The sequence below is a fragment of the Rhinatrema bivittatum genome, chromosome 2 (genome assembly GCF_901001135.1).
Source record: "Rhinatrema bivittatum chromosome 2, aRhiBiv1.1, whole genome shotgun sequence".
Classification (NCBI taxonomy): Eukaryota; Metazoa; Chordata; class Amphibia; order Gymnophiona; family Rhinatrematidae; genus Rhinatrema; species Rhinatrema bivittatum.
In genome coordinates, this window is record NC_042616.1 from 805,176,867 (window position 1) to 805,203,462 (window position 26,596).

General features: G+C 46.4%; 1 protein-coding gene across 2 annotated transcripts; it reads right to left on the reverse strand.

Annotated features, from left to right (window-relative positions):
• Positions 1–307: 307 nt before the first annotated feature.
• LOC115085772 (lymphocyte antigen 6E-like) lies at positions 308–23,323 on the reverse strand. 2 transcript variants are annotated; one of them, XM_029592162.1, is made up of 3 exons: positions 23,174–23,323; positions 12,186–12,305; positions 308–3,715 (listed from the first exon to the last, which is right to left on the reverse strand). In XM_029592162.1, the coding sequence occupies exons 1-3, from the start codon at positions 23,223–23,225 to the stop codon at positions 3,519–3,521; spliced, it is 369 nt and encodes a 122-aa protein (XP_029448022.1). In that variant the 5' UTR covers positions 23,226–23,323; the 3' UTR covers positions 308–3,518. The 2 variants fall into 2 exon arrangements, with proteins under 2 accessions (XP_029448022.1, XP_029448021.1); XM_029592161.1 differs by lacking the exon at positions 23,174–23,323 and adding an exon at positions 21,991–22,175.
• Between the last annotated feature and the right edge of the window lie 3,273 nt (positions 23,324–26,596).

The window sequence follows — 26,596 nt, forward strand, 5'->3', positions numbered from 1 at the left end:
GGAGGCTTAATTTCGCACACGACTCAACCGAGCAATGGCTGCCCTTCCAACCGGCTGATTCCATAACGAGGATGGTTTTGTGGCTTTACAAACAGGAATATGCAACCTCATACATGGAATGGACCAGTTTTCCTATCAATGAGGAGGAAGATGCTGACTACTTCAGAATAAGAGAGGATAACTATCCAGGAAAGACGAGTGGGGAGGCATTCAGCAAGGGTGAAGGGTCAGTGACCCTGCTGCTTCTGCAACTGTGTGGTGCCTTTGTTCTATTAAGAGAAATTTGCCAGGCGTAGACATAAGAAAATGAAATACAATTAACATGTTTATTTCTCAGGCCCTTTTCAGAGTCTATAAATGATTCAAAGAAATCAAGGCAACAGACAGCGAATACAGAGCCTAATCTAGATAGAACCCACAGTGTCCCCCATCAGACTGTACCGTTTTATACTGGTGATGCCATCGTTTCTTTAGCTTGAAGTTTTTGGAAGAACGGCTCTTTCTGCCGTTTCCCACAGAGATGCAGATCTCCACACCTTTCCTTCCTTACAACTGTACATGGCGCTGCAGTTCTGGGGTAGCTGCGGAGGAACCAGAGTCTCTGCGGGCTGTGATACCTCAGATAGGTTCAACCAAAAAGACATTGCAGTGCATGAGCTTTGCAGACCAAACGGGTTCCTTCTTCAGATGTCGTCAGTGGAAAGGGGAAACTGATACAGACCTTTTCCTGTAATCACTAGACTGGTTTGCTTGCTTCCACATAATGATTAGACAATACATGGATCTTCCACATAACCATTAGACATTAGACAATACATGGATAGATACATCTTATGTTTCGGCGCCCTCTATAGCATATCAGTGAATGATAAGCTATTTACATTTCTAGGCAGCAGGACATAATTAGATTTATCATCTTTCAGAAACCCGAGAGAGATTTCAGTTGGGCGGATGGGCAGACTAGATGGGCCATACGGTACTTTTCTGCCATCGTATTTTCGTTTAATGACTTTTTGATACTCGAGAAGTCATTTAGTAGTGACAGAAATGTCTTATAATATACTGAGCAAACCTCTAAACTAGTGCAGATTCCGCAAGTCATATAAACCAGCAGAATTTCTTCTGGGTGGCCGCAGGTCCCACAGATTCCAGAAATCTGCAACCTTTTAATTATCTACTCTGTAGAGTAAGAGTCTCAGCATCTCCGGGTTAATGAGAGATCACAAAATGCAATTCAGCTCTTCTGTCAGCCCTGACCAGAATGAGATCCGTTCCCTCGTACACTGCTGCTACCTAAAGCGCCTGAGAATTTCATATTTCTGATTGATTTCTTATCTTAATTTTTTTTAAAGGTAAGAAGTAAGGGATCCATAAGCAATCTAGCGATATAACTGGTTCAACCCCTCCGGTTTCTTCATAAGGTTGACAATGAATCCCTACTTTGAATTAGTTTAGATTATCATTAACAATTCCAACATATATGATCTTATAGTTACAGGTATGAGACTTAGAGACATCAAATAAAAGAAAATATTATATATTAGAGGCACAAATCAGATTCTAGGAACCACTGGAATAGAATGCTAATAGACATGTCTAGATATGCTTCAATTGTACTAATGTCTTTTCTCATTAAACAGTGGTTTTGCTAGCAAATATCACATTTGTTGATTCATATTTTCTGATAAATGTTAATATAAACAAACACACCATCTCTTATTAGAAAAGATGGCAACCTGCCATGGCTACAAATGTACTGGGGATGCCTTTTATTTTGCTAAAAATTGTGATTTTGCTAGTAAAGCAACACTTCTTGTGAACAAATGTCAAACAGAGTGGCACAGTAGATGTTGGCCGATAAGGACCCCTTGGCCAGCCCACTCTCCCCAGCTGTCCCTGCCTAAACTGCTCTAGCTAAGGACATTTTCCACCTCCAGCAGTCAATCATTCCAGATTTCTCCTTATCCTGGCCAGTTGCTTTTCAATCTTCTTTACCATTATCCTTTGTATCTTTCCCAAAAAAGATTTAAACCCTGTCTCAGTTTTGGTTTCCACTACCTTTGCTGGTAGGTTATTTCAAGCATCTATCACCCTGTCCCTCCATGAAAACAGGACAAGATGACCTCCCTTGATGGGATTGAAATTGAATAGATGGGATAGGATGGGATAAAGGATGGAATATATGGGATGGGGCAGGTGATTCTCCATCTCTCGCATCTGGGAGTAAGCTACATAGATTGGATCTCTCCACTGGGATCTGCAGTTCTTCCAAGTGACCTCGATTGACTACTTTTGGAGAAGGGATGCTAGAATCAACAGATCATTGACTTAAACCCACCAGAGCACATCTTATGTTCTTAGATTCTTATGACTAGAATGGAGACGAGTGATGGGACTGGTTAGAATTTGATAAAAGATGGGATAGTAATGACATGGGTTAGGATGGAGATAGGGGGTAGGATGTCATGGGAAGAGATGGCAGATGGGGTAAAACGGGATTCATATGGAATGGGAGAGGAATAGGATATGGGATTGGGTGCAAAAGGGCAAGAATAGAATTGGATAGGATTGGGATGAAATGTGATTGGCTGTTGGTTGGGATAAATCACTTATCCTTGTATACCTCCAATCTAAAATGAGTTTCTTCTCATGGACTTGTACACTTTACACATCTATAGACTGCCTCTTCACAGACATTTTATGGGCACGACCTATAGTGAAAAAGTTACATCTGTCAGCAAGTCCAGGCCTTTAAAAGCTGGACAATTAATGGATGATGTAGTAATAGGAAACATTTATAGAACTAAAATAAAGAGCTAAACTTATTATGCAAAAAGTGGCAACAAACTAGTAAATCTTAATGATACAGAGGCCAATTTTATAACAGCCTGAATTTTCAAAGCAGATTTGTGTACGTTAAATTCACTTTGAAAATTCAGGGGATCGTGCATACCTTAGCACGGCGCGTGCACACAATTACATCTGCTAAGGTGCGGGTGTAAATGTGCCTGCATAAATGACTTCCCCGCCCGGGACTCTGCCCCCTTTCCAGGGTGTGCAGAAGTCCACCCGGAATCTCCTCCGCACACACTTTCACGAGCGCCAGCCCCCCCTGCCGGGTTTTCAAAAGCCCATTTGCCCACGCGAAACCGGGATTTTCTGCATGCGAATGCTTTTGAGAACTCGGCCCACCAATCAGGTTATAACTTCATTAGAGCACAGTTGTTCCTCTCTAGCAGGTTGATAAGTGTTATACAATAAGTAACAGATCTGAAATAATTTGGATTTGACTATATCTATAATCTGACATTCTACATCCAAGGAAGAGAAAAGGCGGCTTAAATTCCCCAAGAAGAGACTTTCAGAGGTGTTGCTTTCTTCAGTGAAAAGGAAAAAGAGACTCCTCTGACCCTGAATATATATAATCGAGACCTGCTTTAACAGAGGTTCACCTCCCAGGCACAGAATAAGAGGAAGCCCGGCGGGGGGGGTGGGGGGACCCCAGTCCCTCTGCTCCCTCACAGCAGGCAGAGGATGAAACCCGCCGGGAGGAGCAGGGCCAGGAAGCTGATCTTCACGCTGGTTGCTCCGCTGTAGTTACACCGGTCGGTGGTGCAACAGGTGGTAACGTTGCCAGATACGTCTCCGATGGTGCTAGGGCCTTTGGTACATTGTGTGGCACATTGTTTTGTGATGGCAGTGTCGTTTGTAGAACCTAAACAAACAAACAAAATAATGCATTATTTACATTTGTACGTGGCTGGGAGCTTTACGGACTGAGCGTGTGATAAAGTCCAACAAAGCAAAATGTTTGTTAAGCGCCCTTTCTTGAAAAGGTATTCATTCCCAGCAGAGCGAGGCTGTGGTTCCAGCCTGTGGGTGAGTCACAAAAAAAGACCTAGAAGTGGGTCGTAATTTAATTCACCAGGGGGTCCACGCTGTAAAGCACATTAAAACCGATGGGTAGCGTACATTACCCACTGGTTTTAAGGAAAGCGCTACGTCAGCTTTTAACTCAGTAATAAAGCACCGTATCATAGAGTGACACCAGACAAGTGTCTCTGTCAATATTCAGAAAAAGATAGTTTTTTTAAAATCTAAGTTTTCCTGTTTATTCTGTCATATTAATTGTGGTTCAGTGTGCCATACACGTTAATATCTCTGCTAACCTAATTTGAATTTATCATGGAAAAGGTGTTTATTTCTCTGCAAAACTATTGGGTGGGTGCGCTGGGATCTAGGGGTTGCCTGGCAGGTACTGCAGCTCCCTAAAACGTCTGGACTGGTGCAGCCTGGGAACTGAAGATTAGGGGGGTACTCAGCAGCGCATGGAGTGTGTGTTTGTGGGGGGATGGGTTCTTGTGTCACACCGCCTTCCACCATTCAAGGGAAACCAAATCTGCTGTAGGGTGGGAGCAAAGATTTTTAATTTTCATTATTTCTCATCTGACCTCACCCCCACCCCTCCCTCGGTGAGGAAACATTGTCCAGAGGAGGCGTTACAACATAAACAAAACAAACAGCAAAACACAGTAATGAAAGAAACATGAACATAAAAAAAAAAGCAATGAAAAAATGGTCTGTGTCCGCCCTTCCTGGTCCAATACTTACTGTTATTACATTGAAGGTAACACAACCTGCGCTAAACCTGGAGTTAGAGTTTAGCGTGGGTTTCCTTTAACGCAGTTACATTATCATTACTCTACAGACACCGGTGCACTGTTTCATACTTCTAGTGCCTTTTTCATGTCTCCCTCTTTCTTTCTTGCTCCCTGCACTACCTCAATCGTTCCGATCACCCCTTTTTGCAACCTGTCCAAATTGTTTGGGCAATCTTAAGTCTACTTTTACCTTTTTGCTTTGTTATGGTTTTGTTATGATATTATTTAACTCTCATACCATGTTACTCAAAGCTTTGTTTTTTGAATGTTTTTTGTTTTTTTGTTCCATGTAATTGCTCTAAGGCAAGAATTTGTTTGTTTCACTGTAAACGGGTTTGATTTGTATCCAATGCAAGAAGATCGGTATAGAAAAGCTAAAAATAAATAAATACATAAATAGTGACTGTACTGTAGGTACAGTCAGGTCAGTATTCAAAATGGTTTGCCCGGCTAAGTCCTGCGTGCTTACATACATCCCACCACTATCCGGATTAGTCATTGGCCAGCTTAAACCTATCCGGGTAACAGTGAGGCGTTCCGGATACGTCACTGATATCAGGCTTAAGCTCAGCCTGATATCAATGAGTAGTGGAGCTACCTTTAATCTTAACCGGCTAAATTAGAACATAGCCGGTTAAGTGGCTGTAAAATAAAACTTTACAAACAAAAAAAAAGGACACACACACCCCCCCATCCCTTGCCTCCAGCACCTTAAAAAAAATCTAACATAATCAGGCAAAGCACCACGGGGGCCGCTGCAGCTCAGAATCTACGGAAAGTTCTGGAAGAATCCGGGCACGGTCACATGGCCCCCGTCCGCCTGAGCAGTGAGCCGCTGTCTTCAGAGACTGCATGTCGCAGGCAGGAAACGTTGCTTTGCTCCTCCTGTGGATAAACTGGGCGCCAGGATGAAATGGGGGTGAACTGTCAGTAAGCCTCCTAGCCGACAGAGGCCCTGCACGCCTTTCAGCCTCCCCAGACCTACCTGGATCTTCAAACACGAGCTGTGCGCATAAGTAAAATATTTCTGTGGGGCTGTTCCCCTCCGACGCTTCCCCAGTTTTACAATCTCCCCTGTGGGGGGGAAAGGCTTTTGCTTTTAGTGGACCAGCTTCTAACCCACTCACAGCAGTCTTACCTTTCAGCAGGGACATTTCAGTTACAAAGTACATTTCTTTCACTGCAGTTGTACATTCACGAACCGCGTAAAACACAAACTCTAGCTCTGTCTGACCAGCTGAGTAAGCGCTCCCTATAATGCTCGCTCTAGCATTGTAGTAGCCGTGTCCCCTCTCCAGCAACCTCTCTGACTAATCTCTCCTGTCGGCTGTGTCACCTGGGAAAATGTTTCTGCCCTTCCTTTTTTTTTTCTGTCTCCCTCTTTCAGACGAAGGTTCTGGTGGCCCCAAATCCCCTATTTTTCCCCACAATCCACATGGTCCCCAACATCAGATTGCCAATCGACCTCCCCAACGCAGGCAAAATCTACAGGCAAGGGCTTGGCAGCCTGATGCCCCTCCTGCCACTCCCAGAGTACAGCTGGAAGCCCTATGGCCTAATGGCCAGACAGATCAGCCCCGGCCAACTCCCTCCCCCCCTCTACCATCTTCCTGGAGCTTAGCTTAAGGTGAAAGTTCAATCTTACAATGCTGAGAGCGGGGAAGGAGAGAGGATTGGTTCTCTCCAGCTCCCATCAAACCTGATGCTTTGGAAAGGAGGCAGAGAAGGGGGGGAGGTCCAGTAGGCCATTAGGCCCTCAGCTGAGCTTCCAGGGGGGTTGTGGGAGGGAGAATGACTCTGTCAGCCCATTGGGTGTTTAATTTTCATGCAAGGGCTGGGGGTGGGGGGGGGGGGAGGAGATGAAATTCTCCTTACTAATTAACCATTTCTCCTTAGGCTGGTTTGCACAGGGGGATTTCGGCCCACTCCTAAAGCAGATTTTAAACTTCTTCAGAGCCCTACTGGATAGGGAGAGGAAAGTGGGTTCTTTGCTTTTCAGTTCCCCTATGTGAGCTGCTGGATTGGTTGAAGCCGCTTGCTATAAAAAGCAGGGGCCTCTGACGTAGTTGTGGGTTTTTTAGTTTCGCTCTTGAAGAACAATCCTTAGAGCTTAGTTCTCAAGGTCTGGGTTCTTCACACCTGTGGGTTAAAGAATATTACTTCCTACGTTTGACGTTCTTTTGAAGGACGTTTTATCCACCCGTCCTTCTATTTCTTTGGATTTTTTTGAGACCGGGTCCTGTTTTTTGTTAGCAAGTGAATTCCCCTTGCCAGAGGAATTGAGCCCTGACCAATAGCAGAAGTTTTAAGGAGTTGAGGAACATTCGCCAATGTCTCGGAAGAAGAAGGGAGAGGTATAGAACGGCGGCACCCGACTGGTGTACCAAGCACTTGAAACATCACAGATATTCTGGAGAGGAGGTGGGAGGTGCGATCCAAGTGCCAGCAAAGAAATGGAAGAGGTTGGAGAAGCTGCAAGAGGTCCATCTAAGACATCTTAAGTAAGGTTTGACAAATTGGGAATTGAAGTACATTATCTAGCTACCAAAGTATTACGTCCAAGTTCGGGAGGAAACTTCAAAATTGCACCTCAGATTGGGAAAGGATCTGTATTTAGGGTTCAACAATTTGAAAGGCTATCGGTCACTGATATGCTCAGATGAAGTAATTTTGTGGTAAAGACTTGTACCATAAGTTTATAAAGAATTTTATTTGAAGTGTGAATAAAGTTTGTTAGAATCCCAGCTTGGCCATCCAGAATGATTTACGGTTTAATGAAAATATGGGACTTGGTTTATAAATTAAACCCCAGTGTGCCTTTGGAATTCAGTGGAGGAAACCAGGGGTTACAATTTGTTGTGTTAACAACCGTGTTAGTGCTCCTGAGCACAAGTTTTACCATGTTCTCAATTAAAAAAAAAAGGTTTTCCTAGCATGTTAAGCCTTGTTTTAACATGCACTTTAAATTTTACCAGGCTGCATGGTTAAAGCTTTTTAGCACAAGTTTTATTGTGTGGGCCCCTAAGCCTTTGAAAATGTACCCCAAGTCACACACTTTATTAGTCACAGATGTAATACTGTCTCCCAGGATTTCTCCTGATTTCTACATTAATGCTTTAACCACCAGATGGTTCCTCCTCCTCTCTCGGTGTAGTTAAACTGTGAAGATTATGTGCAGTGTGATCATAATAGAAAGAAAGTTTTCCTTGTCCCTGAAGAGAATATGGTGAAACTTAACATAAGAACCAAGGGTCCACAAAGCCGTGTATCCAACAGTGGCCAATCCAAGTCACAACTACCTGGCAGGATCCCAAGAGGTAGATAGATTTCAGGCTGCTTATCCCAGGGATGGGCAGTGGATTTCTACAACGCCACCTTAATAATGATTAATGGACTTTTCCTCCAGGAATTTGTCCAAACCATTTTTAAATGCAGCTACACTAACAGCTTTCGCCAAATCCTCTGACAATAAATTCCAGAGATGAATTATGTGTTGAGTAAAAAAAAAAAATGTTCTCTTATTATTTTAAATGTATCACCTGGTGAATTCATTGGGAGTCCACGTTCAGCCGCTATGTGGCTCAGCTAGTTAGCCAGCTAACTAGCGAGGTATATTCAGCCACATAGTTGCACCGCTGAATATACCCGGTTATCTTAAACTTAGCCGGTTTTGTCTGACCAGCTAATTTTAGGACAGCCCTAAAGTCTGACCACAGTCAGCTGCATAACTTATGCGGCTAATTGTGCACCACCTGGAACTGCCTCTCGCCTGCCTACAGATCGCCTCCAACTTATGTTGCTAAATTCTAGCCGCAAAACTCAGTTATTCATCTAAATGGCTTTTGAATATTAACCTCTCTGTGTGTCCCCTTTTGAAAGAGTAAACAATTGATTCATGTTTACTCATTCTACTGCAATCATTATTTTATAGACCTCTTATCATATCCCCCCTCAGCCGTCTCTTCTCCAAGCTGAAGAGTCCTAACCTCTTTAATTTTCCCCAGAGGGGAATCATTCCATCCCCTTTATCATTTTGGTTGCCCTTCTCTGTACCTTTTCTCATTCTGCTGTATGTTTTTTGAAGTGTGGTGACCAGAACTGCACACAATACTCGACATGAGGTCGAACCATGAGTCATTATAATATTCTCTGTTTTAGGGGGGGTCATTCTCTAACGTTTTTCGCGTGCGATAGCTAGCTGGAGGCGGAGTCGGCCCCGGAAGAGGAGGAGTCGGAGCGGCAACTTTTTTAATGCTGTAGTTATTTGGTGCGATCGCTGCCGGCTATCGCAGGACCTCCCCCCCCCCCCCCCGTTTCGCCCCCTCACCCCCCATTAACGCCGGATTAGAGAATCCAGGCCTTAATCTATTTAATTTGTTTATTTAGCCGTTTTATATACCGTCGTTCCAAATGAAGATCACAATGGTTTACAACATGACATACATATTATAAACCGACATATACATTGATTTAATGCAATCATATAACATACATGTTATAGATCAACACATACATTGACTAATGTAATCAGGGGTGATATAGATCTACAGGGATGTTCTAACTCAAGGTACCGGGATATGAGGATATGTTTCAGTTTTATTTATTTGGAAGTTGTTGGGATGTGAGGAGGTAGTTAGTTCAATTGTTAGGTTCTTAATGAATTAGTCCTTGTAGGTGCTTGCTCTGTGCTCACATCATTTTAAGTTAGGTTATAGGCGTTTTTAAATAACCATGTTTTTAGTTCACATTTGAATTCCTTTCTTTCTGGAGTCAGATGTAATGTCTCAGGTAGAGAGTTCCATAGTATAGGGCCTGCTATGGAGAACACATGGTCTCTTATTTATGTTAGATGAGTATTCTGTAATGATGGCACAGCTAGTAATCCTTTGTTTTGAGATCTTAATGATCTCTCTGGCTTGTATGGTTGTAGTGCTGCACCTCCCAGACCAGAGTTGTTTGAATGGATGGTGCCATGTATTAATGCTAGGACTTAGTAATCGATTCGGGATTGTACAGGTAGCCAATGTGGAGCTGTCAGAGAGTGTGAGATGTTTTATTCTCCATTCCTTTCTAGGGATGTGAATCATTTTTTAACGATTTAAATTATCGTCCGATAATTTTAAAATCGTCATTAATTGGTAAGGGACTCGATACAATAGGAATTCCCTCGATTTATTGTGAAAAATCGTTAAATCGAGTACGGGAATTATTTAGGGGGAGGGCGGGAAAACCGGCACACCAAAACAACCCCTAAACCCACCCCGACCCTTTAAAACCAATCTTTTACCCTCCCCCACCCTCCCGAACCCCCCCAAAATGTTAAATTACCTGGTGGTCCAGTGGGGGGGGGTCCTGGTGCGATCTCCCGCTCTCGGGCCATTGGGGCCATTTTGGCTACCACTGATAAAAATGGCGCCGATGGCCCGATAAAAAAAAAACCCACCCCGACCCTTTACAAATTACCCCTTTGCTTATCCCACCCTCCCGACCCCCCCAAAAACCTTTTACATGTACCTGGTGGTCTAGCGGGGGGTCCGGGAGCCATCCCTTCAATCATACCCTTCAATCATACCCCTAGAGTGGCTCGCCGCATCTTATTTCAGCCCAGACTCCAAGGTGGACTTGGGGTTCCTGATCTGCAAGCCTATTATGTCGCTTCACAATTAAGGGCCATATTGGATTTGGCTAGAAGGTATACCGGTAAACAATGGGTTAATACTGAACAATCTATATTGGGCTCCATGGCCATTGGAGCTCTGCCATGGCAGCCACGAACTACATGGCAGTCTGTGAGGGATATTCCTTGGTCCCTACAGACTACATTGAAGATTTGGCATAGATGGAAGTCCAGATTAGTAGGGAACTATCCTTATTACTATCGGACGTCTATTCTATATAATAAGGAGTTTGCTACTGGCTTTCAGTCACGGACCTTTCAAGCCTGGCATGATGCAGACCTAACTACCCTGGGTCATTTCTTTCAAGGGGGGGAAGACCTTACCGGGGCGACAGCTCACAGACAAATATCACCTTGATCACAATACTTTTCTGGCTTATGCACAAATTCGCCATTTCCTCACAGCTATCGGCAATTCGGGGAGAATGAGGGGGGGGGAGCAGATCTCTTTTTGAAAATTATTGTATTAACTCTGATTCTCTGACTAAAGGAATTTCAAGAATATATCAGCTGCTGAGCCCTGGGGGGGGAATACAAAGCCTCCACATATTTTGAAATGGGAACAAGACCTGGGGGAATCACTACCGGTCAAAACATGGGATACTATTTATCAGAGAGCTAGTAGAGGTATCATTTCAGCCAGATTACAAGAACATGGCTATAAATCGATATATAGATGGCACTTTGATCCCGAACGTTTGCATAAAACTTACCCTTCTATATCTCCATGTTGTTGGAGGAACTGTGGTGAAACCGGTACTTACTTCCATATATGGTGGCAGTGCCCAAAAATAGTCACTTTATGGCAGGTTTCAGCTGATTGGCTATGGTCCTTACTGGGTTATCACTTTCAATGGGGGCCTGCGCAGGCTCTTTTAAATGTACCCCTTGATGGACTTGCCCAACGTCAGCGCAAATTGTGTCCTTTTGCTTTACTGGCAGCACGCATTAATGTTGCCAAATATTGGAAGTCTGTAACCCTCCCGCACCTCCATGAAGTGGTTGTTACATTAAAGGGTTATCAGCGGTTGGATTATTTAACAGCACTTGGACATAACCGACTGGCTTCTCATTATAAAGTGTGGCACTTCCTCAAAGATGAACCCGCACCTTGAACGCTGCTTCTCTTAAATAGTCAACTATTATACCCGGTGGGAACATGAACTATGGACGATATTATATTCCTTCAATTCCCGGAACATCTAGCGACAACGACCTCTACACTTACTGAAGATGTTTTAATGATTAAATCCACTGAGACACTTGCACGGACAGTCTATTGCTGTTCACAGCAATGCCTTGGGTCTTGGAAATGTGATGGTTCCTGGAGGGGTGGGGGGAGAGGGGTTGACTAGGGGTTGGATGTTGATCACCTGGGGGTGAAGCACCTTTTTGATATTTGTTAAACTGTCTGTGTTCACTTCACTTCGTGTGGTACTGTTTTTTGCTATTGTTATTTATATTGAAAATCTTAATAAAATATAAATTAAAAAAAAAAAAAAAAAAACATCGGTCCCAGAACAGATCCCTGGGGCGCTCCACTATTCACCTGTCTCCAGGGGGAAAATTAACCGTTTAGACCTACTCTCTGTTTTCTATCCTTTAACCCATTCCCAATCCACAAAAGAACACTGCTAATTATCCCATGACATTTTAATTTCCTAAGAAATATCTCATGAGGGACTTTGCCGGATGCTTTCTGGAAATCCAGATGCACTGTATCAGCGGGCTCACCTTTACCCCCATGTTTATTTCTACCCTCAAAAAAAAAAAAAAAATGTAGCAGATCGGTGAGGCAAGACTTCCCTTGGCTAAATCCATGCTGGCTTTGTCCCATTAAAACTTACCCGTTGTCAGGTGACCCACGATGGTCAAGCAGCTTGTCGTATCATTTGAACAATCGGTTTCTACAAGACAATTGCTGTTGCTGTTCTGCGCAGTACACGTGTAGCACTTCAAAGAATAAACTGCAAGACAGAAAAAAAAAATGTGACATTGATAACGTCTCGGCCTGTCCGTGCCCCAGATATTCTTTTCACTGCAGAAATATGTGCTGCTCCGGCTCTGCGGGGAATCCACCCCATCCCCCGTTACATGCACGATGCCTTCCGTTGCTGGATGTAATTTTAGGGCACCCAAAGCATGCACCTACAAAAAGTACTCTCATTTGAGTGGAGGTGGGGGCCTACTGGTTAAAGCAGCAAACTACAAACCAGGGATCCACGATTCCTATCCCACTTTTGCTCCTCGTGACCTTGGGCAAGTCACTTTACCCTCTCTATTGCATCAGATACAAATTAGATTGTAAATCCACTGAGGGCAGGAAAATAACCTACAGTACCTGAATATAGTCCACTTTGCTATGCCAAAAAGTTGGTTATACATTACTAATAACACTGCCCATGCTAATGCACGGAAATGAACTGCACATGGAATTACTAAAACTCAGCACACGTTTTGACTTCACCTTTACTGCTGATTTTTTTAGTACCTGAAGGTGGAGTAAAGTTTTAACTTTCATTTATTTCTATGGGAAGTAAACAGAAGTTTAAAAAAAAACAAAACAGCCATTCATTGACCTGGGTCGCCAAGTCCAAGAGAATCACAGGATCCCCCAAATTGAGACCTCTGGACCCAGGATCCCCAAATTAGGGTCTCTGGACACAGGAGACCTGATTACCCCCGGACCTAGGAACTCCAGGCCGGGATGATCCAAATCAGGAGACCTGAGTCCAGAACCCCTGCACGTGGGAGATTTGGGTCTGGAATCGCCCGCTCCACCTAAACCCCATTTATCTACCCACGCACCATCTTCGCTCTAATTCAGCCCCCCCCCCCCCCCACTCGCAGCTTAACCCCCCCACAGGGAAGACAGGAAGAGGCATTGTACAGGAAAGGTGGTAGGGTAGGCGGGAGTGGGTGGGTGTGGTTATGCGCGCTCTGGTTTTGGGGGCAGAGTCCCTCTGTGTTGGGCGTCTGAGGGCAGGAGGACTCCAGCGTGTGGATCCTGAGGCAGAGTCACTCTGTCTCGGGGGGTCCCAGGGCAGGGTCCCTCTGTTTCAGGGATTCCAGGCTGCACCAGAGAGCCTCCAGGTTTTTTTTAAATTCAGTGGTTAGTGGTGTGTATTAAAATTAACTTCCACCTCTAAGCACTGCTGTTAAAAACAGTGGCAGGAAACATAGCGCACTTTGTAACCTTGCAACTGTTCACAGTACTGTTTTTTTTTATTTTTATTTTTCCCCACTGTCAAGCAATTTGCATATAATTCGTTTATTGCTTTGGTAGCAAAGAAAAGGGTGCTAAATCTTAACGCACATTTATTGCTACCGCGTTATTACATCGTCCTCTATGAGAGAGGAGAAGGGGGGTTTATGTGATGACCCAGCCCTGTCATTTAGCAGCAGCTCAGCACAGAAACAAATCCTGAAAAGCAGTCACAGGTTACAGCAGCTATCTACCGTGGCTCCAGATAAGGCTTTAAAAAAAAAATGTTCCAAGCCAGGCCCGGTGGCTCATTGACCTGTGCTCTGCCCTGCGGAGGGATCTGGGTTTGATTTCCTAGGCCTGAGCTCTTCTCCCCAGGTCAGTCGGGGAGGGAAGTCATAGACATCGCACAACGGCGACACCTGGTGGCCGGATCTAGGGCCCATGAGTGCAGGGTTCACGGAAGAGCCCCAGTGCAGCCAAGCACCATCGATGCAGTGATGGGGGTAAAGTTGGGAGGGGATGCAGAAGAGGGGGGAACAGGTAGCCCGAAGGAGCAAGAGGAAAGTGCCAAGTCAAAAAAAACCCCCGAAATTGTGCTTTCGGGTGCCAAAACGAAACCATTTTTATCTGCTTTTGCTTTCAAACAGTATGATTCTGTCTTTACTGCTCCTTCCCTCAGGATTAGCAGTTCATATTTTTCAGCTAACCAGATGGATAGGTAGATAAGGAGCTTAGGTTTGTACCATAACTATTCTTTTGGGGGGGTTTTTGGGAGGGGGGTGCTGTTTTCCCCCTGTTTCTTTAGGTTTCCGGTTCGCTTGGAACCAGAGCCGAGATTTCGTGCTGCGGGACTTCGTTTGTCACTACCCTGGGACACTGTCCCCGTTTTATACCCCCTCCCAGCTTGCTCACTCCAGTCATTGAGATGAAAGTCCCTCCACCAAGGGCCATGCACCAGGGGCTCCTTTAAGAACCCTGCAATCAGGGGTCCTAGGTTTGGCCTCTAGGAGGTCCGTTTTCCACCCCCCCCCCCCCCCCCCATAAGGCCAGCAAAGTTAGGCAGCTAAACTTATCTGGCTAACTTTCTCGGGATAGTCAACGGCCCGGCAGCGCCACTAAATATTCTCAGCTCTCTTAAAGACAGCCTGATGAGTTTATCTGGCCTGACCAGAGTTAGCCGGATAAGTTGTCCGGTTAATATAACTTATAACATAACTTATCTGGCTAACTTAACTCCATCACAGAACGCCCCCAGAATGCCTCCAGGCTTTCTAGAAAAGTTGTAACCAGCTTAACTACTTAAGCCAAACAACTCGGGGGCGATCTGCCGGTGGAAAGTTTCAAAAACCCCCCCCACCACTTATCCGGCTAAGTCCGAACGAATAGCACAGGATATCGGCTTCGCAGTGTCACCGTTGTGCAACGGCTGTGACATCCCACCACCCTGACTCTGCAGCATCCGACCTCAGCCCTGATCAGCCCAAGGAGCTGAAGACCTGACCCGGGAACTGAGCCACTTGGCCGGCCCCCTTATCCCCCCCCCCCCCCCCCCCCCCCATCCTCGATCACCTTTCCCAGATAGAGTCCTTGGGTAGCTACGAGAAGCCTTGCCTCCCAGGGAGCCAGAGGAGCATCTCCTTCATGCCACATCCTACCCTCAGCTATGCATTCAGGAACTACCAATAATAGCAGCAGTGGCCATCTTGGCACTCTGCCAGTCCTAAGGGCACCTCCTCCTTGGCATGGCCAGACCCAGTTGTCCCAATGGAGGGGGGTAGTCTCCAAACTAGGATTCCACTGCACTGCAGCGTATAATATCACGGTCTGACTCAGGAGGTTCCTTATTCTTTTGAAAGTAAACTGGTTAAAAAAAAAAGTAACATTATAATGGGTTAATTTGATGATTGGTTGCATGAAGGATGTCCACAGTCTGTTTAGCCTGTTATAGGAATACTGGCAGGCTGGTATCAGGAGGGACATCGGCGAGCCCGTTGATCTCTGTCTTCCTCCTGCTGGTCAAGACTGCGGCCGAGGAGGAAATAGTAAAATTAGGAGTGGTCTGCACTAACGCTGCTGAAACCGCACATTTGAAGACCATCGCACGCGCACCCCCTCAGGGCTAAGAGCAGGAGGCTGAAAGTCCCCCCCTCGCTGCTCCAAAATGGCCGTCAGAGCAGTGCATGCAAATATATCTCATGCATATTCATTGTGGATATCCTGAAAACCAGACCGGCTGGAGGCACCTGAGCACCAGAGTTGCGTAACCTGTGATAGGGAATATAAAAATCATGAGTGTGTTGGATGGTAGACGGGGAACTGTTATTTAGCCTTTCCAACCAGCACTAGGACTAGGGAACACTCCATGAAGCTAATGGACAGCACTTTTACAATAAATTGCAGAAAGCATTTTTTCGCTCACAGGCCAATACTGTAAAAATCCCAGGAGAGCGGGCGCTCCGTGCTGAGCGCCCGCTCACCCAACGCGCACCCAGGCACCTCTCCTGGGTGTGCGATTCTCTATTTAAATGAGGCGGCGCGCTAATAGGGGAGGCACTAGGGACAATAGCGCGACCCTAGCGCCTTATTAGCGGTAGAGCTGACTGTCAGCGGGTCCGACAACCGACGCTCTATTTTACCAGCGTCGGTTTTTTAAACTGCTGACAGCCATGGGTTAGGGAAACGGACACTGGTAAAACTGAGCATCCATTTTTCTAACCCCCTGACCGGCGGGCAGATTTTTATTTATTTTTTTTAAATTTTAGGCTCCTCTGACTTTATATCGCTAGGATATGAAGTCAGAGGGTGTACAAAAAAAGCAGTTTTTGGGGGGTTTTTTACCTTCAAGAATGGTCTGCCGTTGTAAGGATAAATCCCTCTCACGATCTCTGCGTTTACTATCAGGAGAATTATAACAGATTATCATCCATAGCTCCTAGAGCTCCACACATTTGCTCCAATTAATGAGTGATTATGGTCAGCAAAACTATAAGGGAAAATCTTAAAAAGAAACGAGTTTACTAAAGCAGCATATATTGCACCACTAACACTGACAAGGGGCTGCGTTATCAAAGGAGCACACACTGCACTGATAATACTGACAAGGGGCTGCTTTACAAAGGAGTGCACACTGTACCAATAACACTGACAAGGAGCTGATTTATCAAAGGAGTGCACACTGTACCAATAACACTGACAAGGAGCTGATTTATCAAAGGAGCATACACTGTACCAATAACACTGACAAGGAGCTGATTTATCAAAGGAGCATACACTGTACCAATAACACTGACAAGGAGCTGATTTATCAAAGGAGCATACACTGTACCAATAACACTGACAAGGAGCTGATTTATCAAAGGAGCATACAATGTACCAATAACACTGACAAGGAGCTGATTTATCGAAGGAGTGCACACTGTACCAATAACACTGACAAGGAGCTGATTTATCAAAGGAGTGCACACTGTACCAATAACACTGACAAGGAGCTGATTTATCAAAGGAGCATACACTGTACCAATAACACTGACAAGGAGCTGATTTATCGAAGGAGTGCACACTGTACCAATAACACTGACAAGGAGCTGATTTATCAAAGGAGCATACACTGTACCAATAACACTGACAAGGAGCTGATTTATCAAAGGAGCATACACTGTACCAATAACACTGACAAGGAGCTGCTTTAGCAAAGGAGTGCACACTGTACCAATAACACTGACAAGGAGCTGATTTATCGAAGGAGTGCACACTGTACCAATAACACTGACAAGGAGCTGATTTATCGAAGGAGTGCACACTGTACCTGTTATAAATCAGGGCAACGGTCGGCCACTAACCCCCTCCTCATTACCTCGTGGCGGGCCCGCTCCGCTTTACAGTCGGCCGCATCGGGGCCTTCTCTCGGCGTCCTCCCCACGAGGAGGACGCCGGCTGCTCATCCTGCCTGGCTCCACCCCTAGACGCATGCATGCGTTTCTCTGCAGGATTTAAAGGGGCCGTGGCGGGAAACCTCAGCCCGGCCCCTAATGACTCGTCATCGGCTGGGGACTATTTAAGGAAGTCCCAGCCCACCTCTGCTTTGCCTTGCAACGAGATTTGCTCCCTGGAGTTCTCAAATTGCTTGTTCCTGTTCCAGCTTGTTCCTGGTTCCTGTTTCAGCTTGTTCCTGACTCCTGCTCCGTTCCAGCCTTGTTCCTGTTTCCAGCTCCGTCCTCGCCTGCTCCTGTTCCTGCTTCCCCTTGGCTCGTCCTCCTGGCTCCTGACTTCACTAAGCTGGACTTAAGGAGTGCATACAACTTAGTTCGAATCAAGGCTGGCGATGAATGGAAAACCGCTTTCAACTCGCAGGATTGGCATTACAAGTACTTGGTCGTGCCCTTTGGGTTATGCAATGCCCCTGCGGTTTTTCAAAACCTCATGAATGAGGTACTCAGAGACATGCTCCAATCGTCGGTCATTGTGTACCTGGATGATGTACTCATATATTCCAAGGATCTATCTTCCCACAGACAAGACGTACGTAAGGTACTACAACGACTCCATGAGAATCGCCTCTTTGCTAAAGCTGAGAAATGTGTCTCCGAACGAGAATCCTTACCATTTCTAGGATACTCAATTGGATTTCACATGGACCCCCGAGAAGGTGACCGCTATCCAAGACTGGCCTAGGCCAACCGGAATTAAAGCCTTACAGCGCTTCCTAGGCTTTGCAAACTTTTATGGTCATTTCATACCTCACTACTCCGCTATTGTAGCGCCACACACGGCTCTGACTAGAAAGGGAGCTAATGCCAAGGATTGGCCACCAGAGGCCATTCAAGCCTTCGAAGACTTGAAGCAAGCTTTTCTCCGTGACACATGCCATCGGCACCCGGATCCTTCGCGACCCTTTGTAGTGGAGGTAGACGCCTCTGACCTGGCCATGAGTGCCATCCTTAATCAAATTTCCAGCAACGATACACTCCTTCCATGCTCCTACTTCTCAAGGAAGTTTTCCCTGGTGGCATAGGGGATAAGGAACTCTTAGCCATCAAGATGGCGTTTGAAGAATGGCGACAGTGGCTAGAGGGCGCTCAACACCCCATAGTAGTATACAGTTATACACCGACCACAAAAATCTCAAATATTTGTGTAAAGCTCAACGTCTTAACCCACGACAAGCACGTTGGTCGCTGTTTTTTAGCCGCTTTAACTTCACCCTCCGATACCACCCAGCATCCAAGAATATTAGAGCAGATGCTCTTTCTCGGACTACAGAGCTCAAAGATACACCAGCGCTTCCACAATACATTTTGGACCCTGCTAAAATGTTGTTATCAACTACTGACTTGGTTCCTGCAGGCAAGACCGTCGACGTTCGATTCTATCGTCGCAGATGGGAATTCTTGATCTCTTGGGAGGGTTTCGGGCCCGAAGAAAATACTTGAGAACCCACTTCCAACATTCTGGATAAGTCTCTACTGCTCCAATTTCATCGAGCTCATCCCACTAAGCCTTGACCCCCAGGGATGGGGCGTAAAGAGGGGGGGGGGTACTGTTATAAATCGGGGCCGCGGTCGGCCACTAACTCCCTCTTCCTCATCTCGAGGCGGGCCCGCCCACCTGCGGCCCGCTCCGCTTTACAGTCAGCCGCATCAGGGCCTTCTCTTGGCATCCTCCCCACGAGGAGGACGCTGGCTGCTCGTCCTGCCTAGCTCCACCCCTTAGACGTGCGCGTCTCTCTGCAGGATTTAAAGGGGCCGTGGTGGGAAACCTCGGCCTGGCCCCTAATGACTCGTCATCAGCTGGGGACTATTTAAGGAAGTCCCAGCCCAGCTCTGCTTTGCCTTGCAACGAGGTTCGCTCCCTGGAGTTCTCAAGTTGCTTGTTCCTGATCCTGCTTGTTCCTGATCCAGCTTGTTCCTGATTCCTGATCCAGCTAGTTCCTGACTCCTGCTCCCTTCCAGCCTGTTCCTGTCTCCAGCTCCGTCCTTGCTTGCTTTTGTTCCTGCTTCCTCTTGGCTCGTCCTCCTGGCTCCTGACTTCGGTACGTCATCTGGTTTCCTGCTTCGCTGCTCGTCTCGATCCCTGGCTTGTTTCTGCTGTCTGCCGCTTGCCCTGACTGCTGGTCCGCTCCACGTTTTGCTCCATTGCCACCTGGCTCAACGTGGACTTCTCTTTGCACTCTTCTCCAGGAGGCCTCGCCTAAGTCCAAGCGGCCCGGGTCCCCAAGGGCTCCTCCCGGGGGGACCTCGGGCTTCCAGTGGTGAAGTTCCTGTTGGTCTCCTGGCTCCAATCCGCCTCCCGGCTACGACTTCCGCTGTGGGCCTCCCCTCAGCGCTTCATCATCATCTTCTAGCCGGCTCAAGGGTTCACAATCATAGCAATACCAATAACACTGACAAGGAGCTGATTTATCAAAGGAGTGCATCATCAATAACACTGACAAGGAGCTGATTTATCAAAGGAGCATACACTGTACCAATAACACTGACAAGGAGCTGATTTATCAAAGGAGCATACACTGTACCAATAACACTGACAAGGAGCTGATTTATCAAAGGAGCATACACTGTACCAATAACACTGACAAGGAGCTGATTTATCAAAGGAGCATATACTGTACCAATAACACTGACAAGGAGCTGATTTATCAAAGGAGTACATCATCAATAACACTGACAAGGAGCTGATTTATCAAAGGAACATACACTGTACCAATAACACTGACAAGGAGCTGATTTATCAAAGGAGCATACACTGTACCAATAACACTGACAAGGAGCTGATTTATCAAAGGAGCATATACTGTACCAATAACACTGACAAGGAGCTGATTTATCAAAGGAGTACATCATCAATAACACTGACAAGGAGCTGATTTATCAAAGGAGCATACACTGTACCAATAACACTGACAAGGAGCTGATTTATCAAAGGAGCATACACTGCACCAATAACACTGACAAGGAGCTGATTTATCAAAGGAGTGCACACTGTACCAATAACACTGACAAGGAGCTGATTTATCAAAGGAGCATACAATGTACCAATAACACTGACAAGGAGCTGATTTATCGAAGGAGTGCACACTGTACCAATAACACTGACAAGGAGCTGATTTATCAAAGGAATGCACACTGTACCAATAACACTGACAAGGAGCTGATTTATCAAAGGAGCATACACTGTACCAATAACACTGACAAGGAGATGATTTATCAAAGGAGCATACACTGTACCAATAACACTGACAAGGAGCTGCTTTAGCAAAGAAGTACATACTGCACAAATAACACTGACAAGGAGCTGATTTATCAAAGGAGCATACACTGCACCAATAACACTGACAAGGAGCTGAATTATCAAAGGAACATACACTGTACCAATAACACTGACAAGGAGCTGATTTATCAAAGAAGTACATACTGCACCAATAACACTGACAAGGAGCTGATTTATCAAAGAAGTACATACTGCACCAATAACACTGACAAGGAGCTGATTTATCAAAGAAGTACATACTGCACCAATAACACTGACAAGGAGCTGATTTATCAAAGAAGTACATACTGCACCAATAACACTGACAAGGAGCTGATTTATCAAAGGAGCATACACTGTACCAATAACACTGACAAGGAGCAGATTTATCAAAGGAGCATACACTGTACCAATAACACTGACAAGGAGCAGATTTATCAAAGGAACATACACTGTACCAATAGTACTGACAAGGAGCTGATTTATGAAAAGAGCACTGGCTGCACCAGTAACACTGACAAGAGGCTGATTTACCAAAGGAACATACACTGTATCAACCACATAGGTTCAGTCGATCCTGGGATGTGACTTTTTCACTCAGAATGTCCAGAATTAATGATTTATTTGTTTGCTTTTGTTACACACCTTTCCAAAAAAAAAAAAAAACTAAACCCCAAAACATACCCTGTCCATAGGGTTGGTAAAAGATATGAAAGCATCAGGGCAATCTTAAATAGTCTAGAAAACGAGTCGGCTCCTAGACATCTGGCGCCAGTATCACCCCCACCGTCAAATACCCCGCAGGGGGGCAATGCAGGGGATTCTGGCATTTGCCAGGTACACACAAAGCCCTCACAGGTACACACAAAGCCCTTACAGCGGGTCTGGAGGTGGCACCAGCAGGATACCGCTTTCTCCTGCTTTCCCAGTGCCAAAATACACAGCCATCCGCTGTCTGCCACAGCTCCCGGATCTGTGAGTCTCCCCCACCTCTCCCAGGTCTGCGCGTCTATTCCAATCTTCGAAAACGCTGCTGTCCCCGGCGGGTTAGCGGCTGAACGGCTAACAAAGAGCTTGCACGTTTAAAGACAGAAAGGCAGCAGAGTCCTTTCCCAGGCGGCTGGGGTGAAAAGGCGACCCCCCCCCCCTCCCCTGAAGGGCATCGCCCGAGTGCGCCCCCCCCCCCCCCCCCCACTCACCGGCGTGCAGGCAGAGCGCCGCGGCCAGCAGGGCGAGCAGGACGGTCCTCCTCATCGTCAGAGTCGTCGTCAGGGGAGTCACCAGGGGAGTCCTAGGCGAGCGCTCTCCGACTGGGGCTGTGCTGCCCGCAGCAGGGAAACGGCACTGCCCGCAACGTCACATTCCTGCTCGGGGTTTGTTTTGGCAAATGCCCCGTCCCTCGATAAACAAGGCACTGTTTGCTTACCAGGTTGGACCTGTTGGCACCGGGCGCGCTCTCTCTCTCTCTCCCCGTCATGTGCCCTTCAGGTGTTTCCTGATTCAAACACCGCTGGCTGGCGTGAAGGGCCCTCCTCATGCCGGACTGGCAGGGGTTGTCGGGGGGGGGGGGGTAAAAGGGGCAGGCTGCTCCGGCCCTGGGTGGTTTCTCCGTGCATGCAGCATGGCTAGCATCTCCGGGAGCGGATGGGCCCGATGATCCTTCTGATCGCCCGGGGCTGGGGCGACGGGCATTGGCTGCCCGAGAGGCAAAGAGCCTGGGGTGCCCGCATGCCTGCTGGCCAGTATCCAGAGAGAGGTCCCCCAAAAACCTCCCCCCAGACTCTGTACCTCCTGTTTGCATGGCTGGAGGAAGGAATGGGAAAGGAGATTTGTAAAGGACTCATCCCGCAGGCCTCGTCCGCTCTGAACACGGGCCCGGGGACTGGAATGCCAAGAACCCAGGCCTCTTGTATCCCACTGCTGCCACCACTACTACTACTAGACGTCCACCCTGCTATATCCGCAGAGGTTTTAGTGTTGTACAACGGCAGGGATTCCCCCCCTCCTCCGCCCCGACGGACTACGAGCAAAGTCCTCGGCAGTCTCCTTTGCTGCTTCTGACTGCTTTTCTAGCTTGCACTTTGTATTCGTTGGTGGGGGGGGGCGACCCACGCTGGGCTTAGGCTAGCACGCCACATAGCCAGGAATGAGTCGCCAAGTTATTTTACGGGAAGCATGGGGGTTTTTTTTGGGGGGGGGGGGCACTGCTGGCTTTGCCGTTTATTAAATACATGAATACAAAGGTGTGAGGTATAAAAGGAGACGCCTTTCACATGCGTAAAGGCTGCAACAGCTTTAGAGGCATTGGATCATGATAAATAAGAGAGAGAGAGAGAGAGGAGAAGTTTTGCATTTATAAGAAGGACCCGGCCTCCCACTTACCGGCGTGCAGGCAGAGCGCCGCGGCCAGCAGGGCGCGCAGGACGGTCCTCATCTTCAGCCGATGCCCTCGCACTAGAGAGGGGCAAGGGAGGCTCCTTATATATACCCTCGCGATAAAGGCGAAGCAGCACCGCTTAACCTGCGGTTCCTCTTCGCACTTCACTCTTGGCGATGCCGAAACCGTTCCAGGAATTTGTCTGCTGACCGCTGGCTCGTTAGAGCCGCGGGACGAAGCCCGAGCCGATCTGTTGCCCCCTCTCCTGCCTCTTTCTCGAGGATTTCTAAATGTTCCCGTTCATCTCGTACTAAAGAATTTAAGATGTTCACGGCCCGTTCCCGTCCTCATCTGCTACTGGAAAGTTAGCCGGATAAACGTTTCCGGCCGAATATTCTCAGCTATGACAGTTAGCCAGATTCGTTTATCCGGCTAACTTTAGGGCTGTACTTCGGCTGGGTTTTGTTGTTGTTGTTGTTCAAATTTGCTTATTGAAATTACAGAAAACAAGACTCATCCAAAATACAATATGTAACAAACAAACTACCAGGAAGCTTGACAACCTAAGACAAGACAGAAGCATATGAAGCAGAAGATGTGCAATAAGAGTGATGATGAGTAGGAACGCAGCATCCCCTATCCTTTATAATCAGCAAGTGCAGGACCATTTTTATCGGCTGTAACTGGTTCATATTTAGACGAGTACTAACTCACTGCATTCCAGGACCAGCACCCAGTGACATCCCAAAACTGTATTAGCCTGCCTTCCAGTGAATGATCCAGAATTTTCTTTTAACTACTGAACAACGTTTGCATAGCTGAAGAGTTCAAATAATTCAAAAGACAAAGGTTCTTGAAAATAAAGAATGCTAGCAAGACGGCGCTATACCCGTTCCCAAAAGAAAGATAAAACTGGAGCAAAAGAAAAGCCTATGAGACGGCGAACTCACTTCCACCTTGCATGCCCATCATAGTACATTAGGTTTGCAACGCTGACTGAGGTTCAAATTGCCCTATGGGCAATAAAAAAAAATAAATTAAAAACAGAGCAATCAAAGCTGACAAACAAACATAGATCGATTTATTCCAAACTTTAAACCAAGATTCCTGCATTTTCAGAGTTATCCGGCTAATACCCCTAACTAATCAAGCTAGATATTTCACTTGGATGCAGCTCCATCACTGCTCTCTACATTAAAGGTGGGGGTGGAAGGGAAATAGAACCAAGAGAAACAGATAAGTATGAGAGAAAAAATGTGTGAAGCTTGCTGGGCAGACTAGATGGGCCATTTGGTCTTCTTCTGCCGTCATTTCTATGTTTCTATGATAACGTTAGAACTGCCGAAGTACTCTCGGACATCATAATATGATAAAGAGTATTTGGGTCGGAGGGCATTTGGTACGTAGGAACAATTAAAAATCCTTTCGGAAGCTTAATTGGGATGATTTTGGTGCATTCGATTCCTAGTATTTTATTTGGCTACAACTGAAATACTGTTTTATATCATTAAAACTAGACTTAGCAGGGTTGTTTGAGAACTTGGATGTGCAGCGAGTTTGTTTACATCTCTCTTCCTCCATCACAGTGGTTCCCAAACCAGTCAGGTTTCCAGGATAGCCACAATGAATATGCACAAGGCAGATTTGCATGCACTGCTTTTTTTTTTAAAGCCAGCTGCATTGTTTTATTTGCATTAGATTACATATGTATTAGCTGCTTTGCATGCAGTAGTTCATTTTAAGCATGCAAAGCAGCTCATTTCAATAGGGGCAGATTCTGGAGGGGAAATGCGTGCTATCACCCTTATGGCGGATTAGTAAATCTACCTGTTAGCTGGTCCTTTTTGTGTCTGTCTGCATGATATGCTATCGGATATCTCTTTCATTTGGCAAAATCCAATGGGTAGGTAGAAAACAAAAGGTTGTAGGCGATACCTTTTAATTGGACTATTTTTAAAATGTTTTGGATTACATTTTTTGAGGGTTATGCTTCCTTCTTCAAGTCACAGTACAATGTACAGGCTGATGGAAAGGATAAGGTTGCCGGTATACACAAGAGGAAGAGGAGGGAGGAGAAGTGACAGACAGTGGGATTACATCTGGTAGAATGGGTGAGGAAACCCGGAAACTCACGAGCCTCTTCAGTCTTTTTATGCTCGCTTTTAAATTTGAACAACAACAACCAAACATCCTAAGTACAGCCCTAAAGTTAGCCGGATAAACAGAGCTGGCTAACTATAAGATAGCTGAGAATATTCGGCGGCGTGCCTGGGATAGCTCTAAAGCCCCTTTTAGCATCCAGATGGCCAGCTCCTTCAGAGAGTGCTTTAATCCTGAAACCTGCTCCTCCACGGAGGTGTTGCCTTGTTCTTTTCTGTGATGTGTGCTCCTGTGTATTCCTGTCTTTGACCTATGACCCATTACACCAAGGTGGCACTTCTCTTTACACATTTTCTGCATTTGTGGTCACTCAGAGGTGGCCATAGGTATGGAAGCAGCCAGGTGTAAAAAAAAAAAAGGCCAAGCTCTGGCTGATTCCACACAAACAAGACTCTTTATTTACAGGCAAAAAACAAATATACAGCACAAGGGCTGCTTACCTCAGCAGTTCCTTGCTTACATATGTAGTTCTGGCATAAGCTGGCTTCCTGCCTTCTCCCTGGGGGCCTCGCCGATGCAATAAGATGCCCACAAAAAACATGCATCCAAAGTGGGTGCCCGTTTTTTAAATGCGCGATGCTATACTTTAATGAGCTGCTGCATTAAACAGCACTGGGCGCCCAGGGGACCTGTGTCTGTGTGCACATTTTGCATTGGCGCATACGTGTTTCCTCTCAGCAATGCCTCTTGCCCCCTTGACAGTGGGGAACAACCAGGGCTGCCAGCAGGCAACACCTGCCAACACACTGCCACTCACGCTGGGTAAGAACAAATCCCACCTCCGGGTGATTAGGAGAACCACGAACGCTCCTGCCACCCGGCGATCCAGAAGGCATCTGGCTTACTTGTCCCCTACAGAGGGTCATTTCCACAGGGAGATCCTGGCGAATGATAGCGGGCCGATGCAATCTTTCTCCTCCCCACCTGTCAGGGAAGCAGCGGGGTGGCCCTGGCTTCTAGTTTGGCACCAGGGTTGGGCGGCAGTGATGATGAAGCCGCATCAGGGAGAGAAGCGGAAGCGCCACGATCAGCTCCTGGCAGCCTCCTGTGTAGCAGGAACCACAGACACGTTTGTTTCTCTCGTGAGCCCTCGACGCGCAGCGAGACTTAACACCGGCTCTGGGCTGGTGTTAATTCTTGCATGTTAAAACGTGCTGGTCGAGCTCAAGCTTTTTTTTTTTTTTACATCGCGGGCAAAAGTAGCCTCATCTGCATGGCATTTGCACGTGATGAGCGCTATTAGTCTCAAGTGTGTTTGGACGCACGTC

Excerpts from the sequence above, each read along its gene's own strand:
- LOC115085772 (XM_029592161.1), bottom strand. The coding sequence starts at position 22,045 with ATGAGGAGGACCGTCCTGCTCGCCCTGCTGGCCGCGGCGCTCTGCCTG. Across the intron at positions 12,306-21,990 it reads GGCGCTCTGCCTGCACGCCG|TTTATTCTTTGAAGTGCTAC; the intron begins GTGAGTGGGGGG and ends TCTGTCTTGCAG. Across the intron at positions 3,716-12,185 it reads CGTGGGTCACCTGACAACGG|GTTCTACAAACGACACTGCC; the intron begins GTAAGTTTTAAT and ends TTGTTTGTTTAG.